This window comes from Condylura cristata, unplaced genomic scaffold (genome assembly GCF_000260355.1).
Source record: "Condylura cristata isolate star-nosed mole 26May11 unplaced genomic scaffold, ConCri1.0 scaffold00013, whole genome shotgun sequence".
NCBI lineage: Eukaryota > Metazoa > Chordata > Mammalia > Eulipotyphla > Talpidae > Condylura > Condylura cristata.
In genome coordinates this window covers 38196492-38215833 of record NW_004567114.1, presented here as the reverse complement: position 1 = coordinate 38215833, position 19342 = coordinate 38196492, and the positions used below count along the sequence as shown (strand labels likewise).

The 19342-nt window shown below is 37.7% G+C and overlaps 1 protein-coding gene across 1 annotated transcript in view; it reads right to left on the bottom strand.

Moving 5' to 3' along the window:
- SAV1 (salvador family WW domain containing protein 1) overlaps positions 1–6929 on the bottom strand; it is a 32216-nt gene extending 25287 nt beyond the window's left edge. Inside the window, exons 1-2 of the mRNA XM_012724513.1 lie at positions 6475–6929; positions 3874–4317 (exon numbers count right to left, since the gene is read on the bottom strand). Of these exons, the coding sequence (XP_012579967.1) occupies positions 3874–4317; positions 6475–6568 (538 nt within the window). The 5' untranslated portion in view covers positions 6569–6929. The remainder of the gene's footprint in view (positions 1–3873; positions 4318–6474) is intronic.
- Positions 6930–19342: the final 12413 nt, after the last annotated feature.

The following is a 19342-nucleotide window of genomic DNA, read 5'->3' as shown; positions in this document are numbered from 1 at the left end:
ATCAATATGGAAAATGCATCAAAGAGACCAAAACACCCACTAAGGACTAGTGTGTACTATAACCCTGGTCCTTTCCTTATGTAGTTTTTCATACATGAAACAGCTCTATGAAGTAATGTTACAATGAATACACAGATGAAAAAACAAAGGTTCTCTAAGTTAATTTACTGAAGGTCACACAGATGGCATAAGGTCTAATGAAAAACTAATTACTAGCCATGTAATGTTAGCTATAAAACATTAAACATAATTTTTCAAAGGAAAATATTAATGACAATAAAAAAAGAAAAATCAAGCTACCAATTTTGAATTCTAACAGTGTGGAAAATGAGAACTTATTCTTGAACTACAAGTTAAAAAAAACAAACAGTATTCCATAATTTCAATTAGTCCCTGGAAAGAATAAATGGTACTCATAATACCCGAGTTTCATTTACAGAAATTAATTATAAAACACCTACCACTTCACTATATGTGCATGTCTATAAATTATATATAGATATAAAATATTCATGATTTTTCAAAGACAAAGTGTTATTCTGTATTGTCAAACAGCCCTTTACTAGATACTCTTCCAAAGAACCTAATATCATTCAACCAGTTGGACGTTATGAGCACTTCCTTTATAGACAAAGCTCAAAAATTCTAATTTCCTAATTTTGCAGAGAATAAAATGGAATCTGGAACTTTAATGAGGTTTACAAGTTCTAAGGTAATAGATGCTGAGTATTATAGCTCATGATAATAAAGGTTTTAATAGAGAGAAGTACTGAACCAAGTCAATTCTGTTTCTCTAGAACATAATCACAAACAAAATTATGTCCTTAAATTATGTCCTCCTAAAAAAGATGATTCTGGTCAACTAAAAATATACCCATTTCATGGGGTAAACATAAACCCAATTTTTTTGGTAAAGTCAGACACTTTCAGTCATCTTTAAAAATAAAAGCTTTAAAAATCTATTACTTAAAACTGTATAGAATTAAATTATTTAAGTGAAAAAAAAAAAACCAAACTCCTTTCAACTACTACTTAATGAAAGATCCCCTGTTAATAGCAGAATTTCTTCCTTTGGCACATACAATAAACTTTCAACTCGTATGTTAGTCAAAATGTTAAAGGTAAAATCTCACAGCTAACAGCAAAACTTGCTGGGCCCTAAAATCATTTAAAATAATTTACAACTTGTTTTTGTGTTTCTGATAAATACAGTTAAGATGAAGTTAAACCCTTAAGATAAGGTGTTTCCTGAAAGTCTAAGTATTCACTGGCAGGTTTTAAGACACTCATTGTCATTACAAAACTGTTTTCTTCCACACCTTCTCATGTTTATGAATTAGAAGCAGTTATCATTTTTTAAAGTGCATAAAAATAAATGCATAAATCTTCAAAACATAATGTCAAGTCTTTTCAAGATGAATTCAAGAAACTTCCACCTATTGTCTCATATTTAGAATTTTCCCTTCTGGAAAAGAGTTAGACTTTTCTGTTTGATTAATAATTAGTTATTAATCTTTCCTGCCACTTGAACAAAGGAGTTGGAAAAATTTGAAGACTTTTTTCAAAGACATATGTTTTTTCCTAAAAGGTAAATCACTTTTAGGATGTAAACTGTTAAGTGAAATTTCTCAAGCAGTTAGCACTGATGTCATAAAAGCACATCTTATTTTTTAAATGGCATCCTTTAATTAGAAAAAATATTCAATTATGTATTTTACTTCTAATTTAGGACTGGGAAGTTGTTTTATAGTCTGTTCAAAGTATTCAAGCTATCAGTGATGTTATATAAATATATATGGGAAAAGTGGGTGCTACACAATAATAATCTGTTTTAACAGGAAATTAATTAAGGTATTATTTCTGCTACCCCTCCGCTACCAAACACCAGACTTGAAATCTCTAAACTCATTCATTTATTCAACCATTTATCTTTTGAGCCCTTCTATGTAGAAAGATGAAAAACTAGTTCTATTTGACTTCTCTCATTCCCTCATTCCTAAAAATCCCATCAAAATAGATGTATTCTACTCTGCCCTTTCTAAATGTCCCCAGTCTGGGTAACAACCTCAATAATTTATTTAAAATATTAACCACTGCTAAGTAAAAATTAATTTCAATACTAATCACTGAACATGCATCAAATGTAAAATTTTGGACTCAATAAAGCTAGTGTCTAACATTAAAAAACTAAATATTTTTGGCCCTCCCTGGTGGTGCAGCAGGTTAAAGCACAGCACTAAGAAGCTAAAGCCACTTCTGTATGAGTTCGATCCCCGCCTGTCCCGGAGATGACCACATGGTGCCGGGCAGGCCTCTCCTGACCTGCCCGCTGCTCCCCTGAGCAATGTACTTCGTTGACCTGCCTGTTCTGCTCCCCACTCTGTCTTTGGTGAATCCTCTCACTCTGCATTTCTGGCTTGTACCCCAGTTCTGAATGAAGAAATAAATAAACCTTTAAAAAAAAAAAAAACTAAATTTTTTTAGTAAAAGAAAAACACAAGGACGCAAAACTGTACAAATATAAGTATAGTAATGTGGAAAACAAAAGAATCTGTCAAGGAAAAAGATAGAGTAAATGGCTAAAATACTAGGAATCATCAGTTAAGATGGCTATTTTACATTTTGCCAATTTCCTATGATAACCAGATATTACTTTAAAAGAAAATGTAAATGGCCTTTATTTTAAAAACTTACTGTTCTGGATAAATAGCAACTATTTCTGAGATTCAAAAGTAAATAACTAGAAATATTCAAAATAAACATTTATGCAATTGCTTGAATCCTTTAATCTAGAAGTTCTTTAAAAACCAGAGACTACCATTCTCATTACAGTATTTCCATATGCCTAGAAACCTCTCCTCTTCAATGTGCCCATGAAACACCAGTTATCTTTCACAAAATAAACCTCTCTCTTACCAACTATTTCCCAGCTTACAAAATTTTAAAGACTTTTTAAACCTTTCTAAAACCAGACTGTTATTTTTCTTCAAAGGCATCACAGATTTGTCCTTTCCTTTCCAAAACTACTAGTACCTGTACATTCTTTTTGTAGGCATCGATCCTAAATACGCTCAATACATAATGAACCATTTGACAGTAAGGTTTTTTGACCAAGTTAGCAAATATGAACTACAAAGTTTCATTACGAGAAACACTGCAGGTTTTGGCTAATAATGTAGTTTACCCATCATCACCTACCATGCCAAATTTTGCTGTCTTTCCTTTTTCAGGTCTAAGTTCAGTTATTCTGAAACCCTAACTTTCCTATACAACCAAACTTAAACCTAAACTCAATTCAACCATTCCCAAGCCATTAATTCTGTAGGTGTTCAAAGTTCATAGTTTTTTTTTTTAATTATTTATTTATGTATACAAGAACTGGGACTTAGGCAGAGATGCAGGGCATGAGAGGATTCACCAGAGACAGAGTAGGGAGAAGAACAGGTGGAACTACTGAAATACACTGTTGAGGGGGGCAGTGAGTGAGACATAGGAGGTCTACACTGCCAAGTGGGTCAGCTCCTATTGCAGTGGCTAGGGTGTGGGGACAGGGGAACTTCATAAGCTAAGAATCCTTGTGCCACCAGTGAGGCCCCGAGGTTCATAGTTTTAACAATCTAGAGAACCTTGAGGTAAGTACGAATTTTATATAACATGAGTTAATATATTAAATGGACACAAGTTCTTTCATTCACTATAGGTTAATAACTGCTGGAAAGTTGGCATAGCAAGACAGACAAAAGGGGAAAGTATTTCTATTAGGAGTATTTGTTGACTTTCCAAGAAAATCCAGAAATGTTTGTGAACATCTTTTTAATTAAATGTTAATAAATCTAAATATAAGCTAATATATTATTTATAATTTTAAGTTACCTGAGGCTTGCCTGCCCTGATTTTGTGGTGTTCTTTGGAAAAGATCATGATTGTATTCAAAATATCTATAGTCTTCATGTGTACGCTCTCCAAGTGGACGTCTTCTCTGACCATCAAAATAATTATCTGAATAATAGTATCGGGAACCAGAGTCTCCATTTTCAACAGGAAAATTAACTTCTGTTAAAAATGACTGAGAAGAGCCATATTCTCGAGGGACATCTGTTAGACTCCTGGCAAGATAAGAAGGTGCAGATAATCTGTTGCTTTCTCTTCTCATTATTTCATGAGGTGTTCTTTGAATTGGAGTCCTAAGGAAACTCTGGTTTCTTGAACCTATTCCATCTCCAGAAGATGAAAAAGCATTAGGGCTTGAATCTGGAAGACAAATATCAGTTCGTCTTGGAATTGTTGGACCGTGCCGGATGAATGAAGGCATGAGATCTATAATAGAACAAAAAACAGAATGAACATTTCTATAAATACTACTTCTCAAAAATTTTTTCATTTACCTCTATTATACCAACACACAAAATTTCAACAAACTTAATTAACAAAGCACAATTTAAGTATTTTAAAATAGTAGTTTTTAAATTAAGGTTGATTAATATTTACCCATTCAATGAATTTATAACTAGCATGAATATGCTATTTGTAAGCCAGAATCAAATGTATTCTGCATATTACCAGACATTGATGTGATGAAATGGCAATAATAAGATTATATATGAATGCTTAAGAGTAATATGTAGAAATAACAATCTATCAAATGAAGTTACCTGTATAATTTATTAGAGTATAGTTTGTTTTGTTGATTTCACTCAATCTTCAAAACTGTCAAAAATCCTTTTTCAAGTAAACAATTTGAAAGCAAAAGCAGAAGTATAATGCTAGTGCCAAATATGTAAAGGTGGAGTCCTTTAAAAAACTTAAAAATTACCCAGTCTTCCTACCCTTGGATTTACACAGCACTAGTAAAATAATCGAAATTTATAATACTGGTTTATAATAAATTAAGAATTTAGGTATAAAAATTTTAAAAGATCTCATGTCGTAAGGGCACACATATATTGAATCAGTTAAAAAAAACACTAAACTTGAAACTGCGGCTCCTTTAAATACAAGTAATTATAACTCAAAACAGAAGATAACAGTAGAACAATGGCTTTCAGGATATAGTACTTATGAAAACAGAACTTGAAAATGGTTTAGACATTCCTGGTTAGAAAGAAAAATACCATGAAGAAAACTGGATTTGGAGACAGTTTTATTATTTCATGAAGTTAACAAACCCCACATACTAATAAACTTCAGAATGTACTACACAGAAATATTTAATAATGCTCAACACTTAATGAAACTAAAAGTGATTTACTCAAAGGTGTGGCAAATATTTAATGATGTCAATGTTTAACAAACTTTATTTTCAGCAAGCTGTCATAAACTTAACCTAAGAGCAATCATAACTGAAAACAGTTAAAAGTTAAAAAAAAAAAGTTTAAAAATCCAGTTTCAGGTTACAAATGTACCCATCTATCGATTTTTTTTCTATGAGAAAGTACAGCAGATACAAGGATAAACCTCGAAGTCTGATAATGTGGTTGTAAGAGGAAAACATGCTCCCTTTCTGTGTGATCCTGGGCAAAAACTAGGAACTTTTAAGAACGGTTTTCCCAATTAAAATATGAGGTAATGCTTAAGTCATAAGATTACTACAAGCTTCCAAAGAAGGAAGCTTACCTAAAGGACCCTGCATGCAGTATTACCAAAATATTAGCTCCTTAAAGGTACAAATGTTTTGAACCCTAAGCAAAAATTCAAAATTCAAAAAGACTTGGCTGGAAAAATCAAATACCTAAGTTGAAGAGCAGAAAAAGCAAAGGCATGGAGAGGGGGGAGCGAACTATATCCTAATAAAGTTTACATTTTGATAACTTCCTCTAAAAATATGGTATATTTTTTGAGTACTCTTGCTGTTTTAGACGGGGTGGGTTAGTGAAAGGAATTCACAAGCCTAATAAAAATGACTGACTCCTTCACTTAGGGACCTAAGAGGGATGAGGTTTTAGGTAGCGGCTCCAATAGCGACAGTGAACTTAACCTCGGGTTTGAGCAGCAAGGCTAGGGAATTCTGCAGTACAGTTTGCATACCTTCCAGCACAAGAGAGCGTCCCTAACACTGTTTGCAACACAAGGGTTATTCTCGACAGATGTAGAAGAGGAAAGCGTGCGGCCCATCTAATCACCTTTACTCCTATAGCATCAGGGGGTCAGCAACTCCAGGGTTTCCTAAAGTCTCTTTCTTCCAGTAACCAAAACCAACACCACCCTCCCAACAGGGAATGGGGAAGTATGTTATTTTTCGGGGGGCCCCACGGCGTTGAGGGATCCAATGCAAGTCTCTTACTCTCTATCGGCTTTCAAACAATGAACACCCCTTCAGGCGCGCGCGCGCGCACAGGCACGCACACACACACACCTTAAAACAGCATTTCACGAGACCAACACGGATGAGGAGCCGAGGGGCGCCTCATTGGGAGCCCCGCCCAGGACCCCGCGGCCGCCCCAGCCAGGTGTGGGTACTCCCTGCCCCACACTCACTCCGCAACAGAGGCGACGTCTCCTTCTTCACGTACTTGCCCTGCACCTCGGCCGGCTTGGACACTTCGTTTTTCGTTTTCTTTCGGGACAGCATCCTTGCGGACGAGGCACCAGGCCGCGCCAATCTGTCTCCTAGGGCTCCACGCCGGGCGCCGGCCGTCCCCGCCGCCACCTCCGCCGGCGCCGCCGCCTCCGTGCCTCCCGAGCCGCCGCCGCCGCCTCTCCGCCGCCCGTCGTCCGCAGGGACTGCCGCATGTTCGCGGCGCTAAGCGCGCCGGCCGCCGCTCAGTCGCATGTCAGTTCCTTCCCGGAAGTCTGCCCGCTCCGAGACGCCGCCCGAGACTGTGGGAAGAGGCCAGGGACGCCCGGCCAGGGCCATGGTCAGCCGCCCGCCGCCTAGTAACCGCTACCACCGCCGCCGCCTACGTCCCGTAAACTTTCCCTGCGGCCGCTGGGAATTCTGGGAAAGTCGACGCTGCGCCGAGCCGCCTCCTCCCCTCCCCCAGCCGGGCCCCGGGCGCGGCTCGCGCTGCGGGACTCCGGCCACCGTCTCGCAGCTAACGGGCCGGAGGCCCTGGTTTGCGGGGGAGCAGCGGCCCCCTTCACTGCTCCGGAGAAGCAGGTATCGCGGAAACGAGAGGACGGACCCCTCTTCCCACAGATTTTTTTTCTCCCTTCCCTCGGGACCTTGAGAGAGCAGGTGACGCCCGGTCCCCCGCCCGGTCCCCCTTTGCCTTCGGGTTGTCCTCTAAGAGTGAGGAAGTCTTTCTTTGACTGGCAAATTCAGATTTCTGATAACAAATTGTGAGTGGTGTTGGAGAACCACAACCCTAGGCTAGTGCCGCACCCAGAAAACATACATGCCTGTTTTGGGCATTTAATATTGAACACAGGGATTCGTTTAATACACACTAAACAACTATAAACCGTCTCTGTATGCCAGTAGTGTTTCTTCCTAATAAAGGTAACACGGGGGGGAGAAAGGAAAATGGAGATAAACTTGATGTCAGCATATTATTTTTTTTTTATCATTATTCACATTAATAGCCACATACATCCTCTTAGAATTTTGAGGATTTTGAGCACTGAAGGTCAAGACCTTTTAATCTAAAATAAGCCTTTGTATTACTTAGCAGAACTGCCAGAGGTAGAGGGTAATGTTTAGAAAGGAAGATGGGGCCCATCCCTTGGTGACCAAATGATGGCTTTGATTAATGGAGAACGCTGTTCCTGAAATTGAACACATTGTACTACAAGAGATGTAAAACAACATAAGGCAAGGAGTTTTTTGCCACATAAGATTAGGAAGATAGTTGAATTTTGTTTTACCATAAGCAGGCAAACACAGCAGTTTACCTAGCATCTGTCTCTGTTTTTGCATGCTGTTGTCCCTTGGTACAGATCTCGCACAATTCAATAATTCACAAATATTTAATGGGTACCCACTGTAAGGGGCACTCTTCTAGATGCTCTAGATGTAGCAATAAGTAAGACAGAGGAGACTCACTCCCTCTTTTTGGGATGGGGTGGAGGGGAAGAGATGCAATAAAGAAGAAAAACAAACATACTGTGTTACATAATGGTAAATGCTCAGTGCAAATACAATGACAGGGTCTGTAATTGTAGACAGTGATAGAATGACTAGAAAAGAACTCATGAGCAGGAGATATCCCAGTTACTTGACAAGGTGGGAAAAACTGACATTGTGGTTATTTGAAGGAGTGTTCCAGACAGAAAGAACAAGTGCAGACTCACAATTAGATCTGAGAACCTGTAGGAAGATCTACATAGCAGAGGAGAGTAATGGAAAGTGAAGTTAACAATTATTAGGGAACAGACCTTGGTTGTAGGGAATTTCAATTTAAGCAGAGGAGAAGCATGATACAATGATACTTTGGTGGTATTGCTTTGGATACTTTATTGAAAATAGACTAATTGGGAACAAGAGCAAAAGCTGGAAGATCAGTCAGAAGCTATTGCTGCTTAGACTCCAGGTAACAGCAGTGAAGATGAGAAATAGTCAGATTTGAGTCACATATTTTAAAGACACCCAACAGGACTTACTGACAGATTGAATTGGAGATGAAAGAGAAATCAAGGAGCACTCATGTGGATGTATAAATCTTAACCAAAGAACAGAATGGAGCTCAATAGATTAACAGATTTTACTAAGAGAAAAAATAGAAAAGCAGTTGCTTGTTCCTGCGGTTCACATAAAACAGTCACACTCAGTGGTCCACAGTGGAAGTGATGAAACAAATGAAGAGACAATGGGGTTTTGTCACAAGTAGGGAATGGAGGCGGTGGATGGAGAGAAGGGGTGCCAAGAAGTGCCAGTTTTCTGCCTAGAGCTTACTTCAGCAGAATAAGAGAATAAAAGGATCTTAGGACCTTGTTAATAAAGCCAGCTCTTCACACCTGGTGTTTTTCCAGAGACTGAAATACAAGATATCTTTCACATTAGTGGTGGAATCAGAATTTTGTGTTTGATAAAGAATTCTGAGATCATATAGGCTAATTTCATTTTATTCATACAGAAAAAAAGATGTAGGAAACAAGTATTTTGCCTCAGATATATCCTAGTCACTAACGAGGGGTTGCTATCAGAATTGATCTTCTATTCCATTTTGGGTCCTTTTCTTTTACAGCATATTAGATTCCCACTAATGTGAGTCCAGACCTTTTAACAATTGTTTTGAAAGCCACCCTGCTCCCTACACAATACTCCTTTTTTCATGCTATTTCAACACTTAGAATTACAGCAGAGAGAAAGCCTCACTTAGATGCCTTTTCAAGAGCTATGATTTGCCTTTTTATCAAGGAAGGTACACTCTAGAATCATCAGACTGCAGGCAGCTTCACCAACAAGGCATAGCAAATGTGTATACCTGAAATCCACCTTCATGAGTCCAGACACTTCAAATTCATTTCTGTTTCCTAAAAATGTCTGGACTCTGGCTCCTATTTTAAATTAAGAAATTCAAATTTTATAGCTATAATTTTTCTGACATTCTTTTTAATGAAGCTAATACTATCTTACATAGAGATAATTTTTCTCTTGCAGTTATTTTCATTGGAGAAATTAATCAAGGACTTACTCATGTGTTATCAACATTATTACTATTTAGCATTAAAATTTCTTTTAAAGGTGGCAGTAAAGTCTGTGTTAACCTCATTACTCTTTGGATGGTAGTTTTCTCATGAAAATGAAACAAAACTTGGATTAGTTGATTTTCAAAGTGTCTTTCAGCTTTACATTTTTGTGTCACTTAGGTAAAAGGAGATATACAAAAATAAAAAGTTACCCTAGTTAGGTAATAGGCACATTGATTTCTCATCTTAAAATTTTTGCATTATGTTTTAATTTTAAAAAGTTACAAAGAGGGCTGGCCCACTTTGGTGGAGCAGAGGATTAAAGTGCAGCACTTCAAAGCTGGCCCCACCACTGCATCATGAGTTTGGTCCCCTGCCAGGGAGGTGACCCACATGGCACCTCATATCTATTGTTCCCCTCAGCAGTGTACTTCATCAATTTGCCTATTTTGCTCCCCACGTTACGTTGTCTCTGATGAATCCTCTCACCACTCCAGCACCTGTGGTTTGTACCCAGAGGTTCTTGTATGCATAAATAAATAAATATTTTTAAAAAATAAATAAAAATAAAAAGTTATAAAGAATATTAAAATACAGCACTATGTAAAACCATCACTAGCAAAAAAATAAATAAATAAATTTCATGGCAGTTACTACTTTCAAAGATAGCCAAGTTTCTTAAATTATTGTAAGCTATCTAAGGTTTATCTTGCTAGATGCATTTTGAGAAACCTCTATACTGCCCATAAGGACTAGATCAGTATATTCCCATCAATAGTATATGAGGACTTCTTTTTCTCCACACTCTTGCCAACTTTGGTTGTTTCTAGTCTTTTTAATGGGCCATTTTCATAGGAGGAGGTGGTATTGTTTGATGATGATAAGTAATGTTGAACATTTTTTTTATGTGCTTTTGGTTATCTATAAATCTTATTTGGAGATGTGTCATTTTGCTCTTCTGTCCATTTTTTTTTGATTGAGTTGTCTGTTTTCTTTTTATTCAATGTATATATTTTTTGTAGACCTTGGACATTAGGTTCTTGTCAGATGTATAATACACAAATGCCTACTCTTATTTGGGTGTTGTTTTGTTTTAATGAAAGTGTCTTTTGCTGTGCAGAAACTGTTTAGTCTGATGTAGTGCTTTTTTTTTTTTTTAATTTTTCCTTTTGTTTTCCTTGTCATTGGAGTCAAGTTCCCAAAGACTTCTCTGAAACCAAATAGGAGTGTTTTGCCTGTTTTCCGGTTTTAGGTCTTACATCCAAGTTTTTAATACACTTTGAGTGAATTTTTGTGTATTGGTACGAAAGATTAGATCTAGTATTTTGCATGTAACTGTCCAGTTTTCCCAATGCCATTTGTTTAAGAGACTTTCCTTTCTCTGTTGTGTACTTTTGGTTCCTTTGTCATAGACTGTTTATATATGTGTGGGTTTATTTCTGGGCTCTTAATTCTATTCCATTGTTCTATATGTCTAGTTTTATTGCAATACCATACTGTTTTGATTATTATAGCTTTATAGTATCATTTGAAGTCTGGGGTATGATACCTCCATTCCTTTCTCTCAGGATTGCTTTGGCTATTCATGGTCTTTTGTGGTTCCATCACTCTCTCACTAATGCTTGCTTTATTTCTTTGAAGAATATCATTAAAACTTTGATAGGTATTGCACTGAACCTATATTTTGCTTTGTGTATGATGGCCATTTAAAAAATGTTAGTTCTACCAGTCCAGAAGCACATAAAATTTTAAAGAGTTAATTATATAATATAAGATTGTACAAGAAAATGCCTGGGAGGGGAAATTCCTGAATACCCTTTCAGGCAGAAGCTTCAGTTCTTTTCTATGAAGAATAAGCATATGCAGTGTCTAATACAGAAAATACAGTATTGGCAACTGTGTTGGGTTTCTAAACTCCTATAGAGCCTGATAAATCATCCCTTCAAATAATGTAGAAAATTATTTTTATAAGTTTAATTAAAGGGAAGCATGCTGGGAGATTTGATGTCCCTAAATTTAGCTCATGTATATACATATACATATACATATATATTAATTTATCCTCCTGCCCCCACCCTGAGATTTAGATGTTCTCTAACTGAAAGTAGAATGTTCCTATTTGGTATAATTTGGGAATGCTATTTGGTATAATTTGAGAATGCTATTACTATTGATTTACATAGAGAAACATTTTAACTTCCCAAATCCTAAAAAATAACCTACCAAATAGGAACTTACTGCTTTCAAATGGGGAGCAGAGGGGCAGGCTCTATATAGATAAGTCTCAACAATTCTGGTAATTAGTTTTTAAAGAAATTTGACTTTGCTTTGCACTTTCCCATGCCAGTACATCTTTAAAAATTACTTTGAAGAGCTTAGTATCTTTAAAACCTTAAGTATGCATTTAGTCAAGTCTGAACAGGACATTAAATATCAAGATTCTTTTGCCTTTGGCTGGTGGTGCTATTTACCTCATGTTGATCAGGATTGAGGAACTAGAAATAACAATGTAGACAAAGAGCAGATTCAGTGAAGTGAGGAAATGGGAAGGTATGAACAGAAGTTGTGGTCAGAGGGGAATTTCAAGAGCTTGAAATAAGTTACCAGGTGTGACAACATTAGCCTATAGTTTAGTAGAGGTGAAAGTGATGGAACTGAGAAAATTCCATGAAGACAACATGTTAAAAGACATGGAATATAGTCAAACTAAAATGGTGATGGAATGTTCCAGAAATCAGTAGAAAAGAAGAAGGAAGGAGTATGAATAAAAGTCACAGAGAGAACAGATGTTTCCTTATGATTCATGTATTACTCAAAGGCTTCTGATTCCTAGAATTTCTATTGAGAATTCCAAATCACTCAGTAGTAACATTCAAATAATTCATAGATATGGTTTCCTGTTAAATTCACATTGCTATTAGGCCTTATAAAAATTGATGTTCAGAATCACATTATATTTTTCACATTTAGAGCATGTACAGACTTGCATGCTAGGGCCTGATTATCTCATATATATCAGTAGTTATTAGAACTGAGTGATCATATCTGGCAATGAAAAAAAATGTCCTTTAATTATTAATTAAATGTCCTTAATTAGACACCCTTATTTTGCATCTTTCTAGTGACAACTTTGATGATAATTCTGACTTGGGATTACATGTTGGAAAGCAGACACACAGACTCCTGGAATTGAATAGAAAGCTCAGAAATAGAACTACACATATATGGTCAGCTAATCTATGACAGAGGAGTAAATAATATATATTGGAATAAGGATAACCTTATGGTGCTAAGGAAACTGGACTGCAAAAGAATGAAACTAGTTACTACCTCACCCCATGTACAATATTAACTCAAAATGTATAAAATCTTGGATGTAATCACCAAAACCATACATTTGGAGAACACTTAAATACTCAGAACCATCTTTGAGGACTCATCTCCAGAAGTAAGGGAAACAGAGAGGATAAACAGCTGGCATTATATCAAAATAAAAAGCAGCTGTACAGCAGAATAGACAACAACCAAACTAGAGACACCCTTCTGAACGGGAGAAATATTTGCTCACCGTACATACTACTGATAGCAAAGGAACTGATATTAAAGATCTACAAAGAGCTTATATAACTCAACAACTATAAAGCAAAGAACCCATTAAAAAAATTGGGTAGAAGAGCAGAAAGACACTGTCCAAAGAAGAAATGCAGCTGGCCAATGGGCATATGAAAAAATGTCTTGGCCCTTCCTAGTGGTGCAGCAGGCTAAAGCACTACAAGCTAACCTCAGCTACTTTAGTGGGAGTTTGATCCCCAGCCCTGGAGGTGACCCACATGGCACAGTAGACCTCTTATGTCTTGCTCACTGCTCCCTTCAGCAGTGTACTTCTTCAATATGCCTGTTTTGCTCCCCATTCTGTCTCTGGTGAATCTTCTCACCTCCCCTGCACCTCTGTACCCCGGTTCTGGATGCATAAGTAAATATCTTAAAAAGGAAAAAAGTCTAACATCATTTACCAGGGAAATGCAAATCAAAAGCATAATGGGAAACCACCTTATACCTGCAGAATGGCCCATGTTAAAAAACAACTAGAAACAACAAATGTTGGTGAAGTTGTGGTGAAAAAGGAACCCTCTCACCCTGACACTAGGAATGTAAACTGGTCCAGCCACAACGCAAAGCTGCACAGTAACTCATTCCTTTTCATTGAAATAGTAGTTCATTTTGTGACTGTACCACAATTTACTTACCATTTATCTATGGTGGATATTTGAGTTGTTTTGCTTTTGGGCATTATATATCTGCTATGAACATGACTGTATATGCCTTTGTATGAACATGTGTTTTAATTTCCATTTGTTAAATACTTTGGAAAACAAGTGGGTAACTGGTAGATATATTTTTAACTTTTGAAGAAACAGCAAACTGCTTTCCAAAGTAGTTGCACCACTTTACAGTTTCACTAACTGTGTGAAGAGATTTCCAGTGACTTCATCCCCTCACATTTGTTTTACTTGGCTGCTTTTTGTTAGACATTCTAATGGGATAGTAGACTCTCATAGGGGTTTGGTTTAGTCTTCAGTAACTTGTTCAATTTTCTTCATGTGTTCATGTTCATTTGCCTTTCTTCTCTTATTTGGTGCCTGTTCAAATCTTATAAATTTTTATTGAATTTATTGTTGTATTTTGAGAATTCCTCGCATCTTGTAAAAGAGAATGTTCGGTATAATTTACATTTTTAAAAGTGTTTGAGACTCCTTTTATGGCACCTAGAATATGACCTATTTTGGTAAGTACTCTATTGTAATTGAAGAGAAGGTGTGTCCTGCTACTTTTGCGTAGATTGTTCTATAAATGTGTGTGTGTGTGTGTATATATAATTATTTTTTTCATAGAAGAACTGGGGTGTAGGCTAGAGGTGTAGCGGGTGAAGTGATTCACCAGAAAAAGAGTAGGGAGCAGAACGGTATACTGAAATATACTGCTAAAGGGAGCATCGGGTGAGATAGGGGAGGTCTGCTGTACCATCTGTGGGTTAGCTCCCAAATGTTAAATTTGTTGATAGTGTTACCATTTGAATTGGTTGAACCAGTTTTATGTTTAGAAAAGTTTTGTAGAAAAGTTTTACTCAGTCAGATCCAGTTTGTACCTGTTTGAACCAGTCAGAATGGTTTTGATGTCAATTTTTGGAGTTAGTAGGTTTGGAGTGCGGTGTCCTTAGGTTCACGCTGGGAGAGATTTCACCACAGCACCCCTTTTAGATCACATAATATATAGCAAGAACCCTTAAAACTCCACAGAGCTACTAAAAATAATCAGTTCAGCGAAGTAACAGGATACAAAATCAACACACAAAAATCAGTAGCTTTTTATCCACAATCTGAAGAACTCAAGAGAACCATCCTTTTTATTTACTTATTTTACAGATTGATTTATTTATGCAAAAAGAACTCTGGGGTATAGGCCAGAGGTGCAAGGGCAGTGAAAGGATTCATCAGAGACAGAGTGGGGAGCAGAAAAGGCAGATAGAAGAAGTAACACTGCTGAGGGGAGCAGCAGGCAGGTCAAGAGAGGTCTGCCATGCCATGTGAGTCATTTCTGGGGCTGGGAGCTCAACTGAATCTGTGGCTAGCTTTGTGCTGTGCTTTAACCTGTTACTAGGGAGGGATTTTTTTTTTTTTAAGATTTATTTATTTGTGCATACAGAACTGGGGTACAGGCCAGAGGCTCAGGAGCAGTGAGAGGCTTCACCAGAGACAGAGTGGGGAGCAGAACAGGCAGATCGATGAAGTATACTGCTGAGGGGAGCAGCGGGCTGGTAGGAGAGGTCTGCCACACCATGTGGTCACCTCTGGGGCAGGCGGGAATCGAACTCCTGAACTCCTGCAGAAGCGGCTCTTGATTCTCAGTGCGGTGCTTTAACCCGCTGCCACCAGGGAGGGCCAGGAAGGGATTTTTAAAATCAAAACAAACAAAAAATCAAATACTTGGGAATAAACCTAACAAAAGAGGTGAAGGACCTAAAACAAAGAAAATTATTGTTGATTTTTGAATAAACTGTAGCATCTGAAAGGGACAGGAGATCCCACAATGTGCTCAATCTCCATATCTTTACCTTTGGTTCTGTGCTCTAAACAGTCCCTACAGCAGTCTGATACCTCTTGGGTCTTGTGCTTTGTAATCTAGGCTTTGGCACCTCAAGGTTTTGGTAACTATAGCCAGTGAATGGCAATGCTAATCCCTTCTACCCCCAACTCAGTTTGTGTGAGTCAGTCTTGTGATACTTCCTTTGGATTTTCTATTCCTTCCTCCATCAGTTTGACCTGGTCTTTATCCATTTTGAAACTGTTAGAACCAGTTTGAATCACTTTTATTTCGCCAGTCGGATCTGGATTGATCCATCAGAATCCATTTGGCCAAGATCAGAATTGGTTGATCCTGGTCAGAATTGGTTGAAACAGTTAGATGCAGTTTAAAACTGTGTTTATCCAGTCAGAACCAGATAGTTTGAAGTACTAGTAACTAGTTAGAAATGGCTTTGTTTTAAAAATATAAATATAATAATATAATAGTTTATTTTTACATCATTTTATGCACTTTCCATCTCAGTTGTAATACCCTTGGGCTACCTATCCCCAAATAACCCATATTCCATCACCATAGTCCAGTGCATTTCCTTCCCCCCACTGGTTTTGATCTCATTACCCACTCCACCCCCATAAAATATCTCTGGTATATAGCTGTTCATTATTATTATTATTTTCTCTCCTGGTTGATTATACTCCTGCTACGAGTGAAACCACCCGGTATTTTTCCTTTTCTTTCTGGCTTATTTCACTAAGCACAGTCTTCTCCAGCTCCATCCATGTTGCTGCAAAAGGCATGTGTTTATTATTTTTTAGAAATGGTTTTGTTGAATAGAAAGGAGGCACCATAAGATTGAGTCACACAAGGAGGTAGAAGGGATTAGCATAGCCATTGACTCAGCTATACAAAACCCAAGATCCATAGGCACCAATACCTAGGTTATCAAAGCATAAGATCAAAGCAGGTAGCAGACTGCTGTAGGTTGAGTGTAGAGCACAGACTCAAAAGGTGAAAGATAAAGATATGGAGATGGAGCCCATTGTGGGATCTCCTGTCCCTTTCAGATTCTATTCAAAATCAACAAACCTAAGCTGACAAGGCTTGGGCCCCTCCCAAAGTGAAGAAGTCTCAGGTCTGCATCTGATCTGCACCATGCAGGGACTTCTCCTAGACCTCCCTCAGCTCTCCAACTGTGCAGCTCTCCTTCAACTATGCAGCCTCTCTCAGCAAACCTGTCCCTTTGGGGGCAGCTTTTCCTGAACGCTTGTGCCTATGCAAGATACCTTTACTCCTCTGTCCTTTTCCCCTAATAAACTTGGTCTTTAAAAATAATGGAGAAAAAATAAAAATAACTGTCTCTGTCTCGTGGAGAATCTTGCCTGGGAAATCACCACCAGCCGAGTTGAAACCCTTTCCAGAGTGAACCCAAGAACCCTCCACTAACTCCAAAAAACATCAGTTTGATCTGATCAGAACTAGTTTTAGCCAGTCAAAACTGGCTTTAACAGTTCAGTACTGTGTGATCCAGTTGGAACCTGACAGAAGATGTTTAAAATGGCTCTATGTGGTTAGAATTGGTTTGAACCAGTTTAAACCAGTTTGAATCTTTCAGAACCAGTCAAAAACTGGCTTAAGCTGGTTTCATCTGGTCAGAACCATTTTGATTTGGTTTTATTTGGTCTGAACCTGTTTGAACTGCTCAGTACTGTTTTGATCCATATTGAGCTAGTCAGAACTGGTTTGAGTCAGTCAGAACCAGTTTGAACTAATTTTCTCCATTCAGACCCAGTTAAAATCACTTTTTTTCAGACAGAATTAAAACCCTTTTGAACTGGTTTCTTCTGAGCCGAATGAAACTGAACTGGTTTGAACTCATCTGAACCTGTTTGAGTTGGTTTTCTCTGGCCAGAACTAGAAAAACTCTCAGCACCAGTAAAAGCTGATTTGAACACTTTTTGTCTAGTCAGAACTGCTTTCTACTTATTTGAACTGGTTTCATGCAGCCAGAACTGGAAAGCGATCTGGATTAGCCATTTTTTTTAAACAGCTCTCTTCCCAAGGCTGCCTTTCTGTAACTGTACAGGTGCCTTTTTTTTTTTCCTTTTGCTAATAAATCTGTCCTTAAAAAAGCCAGTTTTTTCCTGATTTGCAAATGAGACAAAACCAATAATGAAAGAAACCATTTTGTAGGTTAAATTTTCCTTTTTAACTAATATACTATAGACATTTGGCATAATTTAGGTAAAAATTCATCTTCTAGACAAAATATAGAAAAATGGTATCAGAAATATGTTAAAGAGCATATATGACTTTAATGTACAATGAATAATGGAGTATGAAACAAATAGGTTACACTAGACTCAAGTGCTGAATCTTCCTATTCTCTGTATTAAAATACAAGGACATTAATCTTCCTTATTTATCTCAATCACTGAGTCCATCAACAGAACTTGTATGGATGTTGTATATAAGTCATATATATATATATATCCTTTTTAAAACATTTATTTACTCATACAGAGGTGGGGTACAATCCAGAGGTGAAGGGGTGGGTGAGAGGCTTCACCAGAGACAGAGTGGGGAGCAGAACAGGCAGATCGATGAAGTACACTGCTGAGAGGAGCAGTGGGTGGATCAGGAGAGGTCTGCCATGCCTTGTGGGTCACCTCTGGGCAGGGGATGGAATCCTCACTGAAGCAGCTGCGGCCAGCTTGTAGTGCTGCGTCCTAACCTGTTGTGCCCCCAGGGAGGGCCCAAGTCCTATATATATTATCCCAATCAGATTGTAAACAGAATACCAGCAATGTTTTATATCTAAGGGTGCAGAGGACATGGTAAATATTCTTTCAATGATGATTAAATGTTTGCCAGAAGTAGAAATTTATATTAGTATCAGAACATATTAATACAGGCAAACCTGGGCCTTAAGTTCTGGGTCCCCTGTTTAGCTGGCTGTGTGGCCCTCCTTAAATTGCTTAAATTTGTACTCTTATTTGTAAAGTGAGGATAATAATAGCTTCTCCCTCATAAAAGCCAAGTAAGGTTTATAAAACCTTTGAAATAAAACAAGATTCATGAGCGAGATGCTTCTAGTTTGTCCAACCTTTTCATTCTACATTCAGCCTATTAATTTAACCTAAAAGTACATTTTTTTTAAAGATTTATTTATTTGTACATACAGAACTGGGGTATAGGCCAGAGGCTCAGGGGTGGCGAGAGGCTTCACCAAAGACAGAGTGGGGAGCAGAACAGGCAGATTGACGAAGTACACTGCTGAGGGGAGCAGCGGGCAAGTCAGAAGTCTGCCACACTATGTGGTCACCTCCAGGGCCAGCGGGAATCGAACTCATGCGGAAGTGGCTTTTAGCTTCTCAGTGCAGTGCTTTAACCCGCTGCGCCACCAGGGAGGGCCAACCTAAAAGTACATTTATCTCTAATTGCATACAGTTCATGTTCATAAGCAAGTTAACTAGAAAATTTATGTTAGCCTTAAAAAGAGCAACATAGAATAAAGTCACATTTAAAGCACTGAAAACCCATACAAAGCCTCACCTATGTTAAATCAGGATTCCAGAAATAAATTATGAACCACTTATGATCTCGGAAACCCCAACTGACTGATGCAAAAGTAATACTGTAAAAGACATGTAAAAGTAATACAGTGCTCTACATACTATCTGGGGCCTTTCTA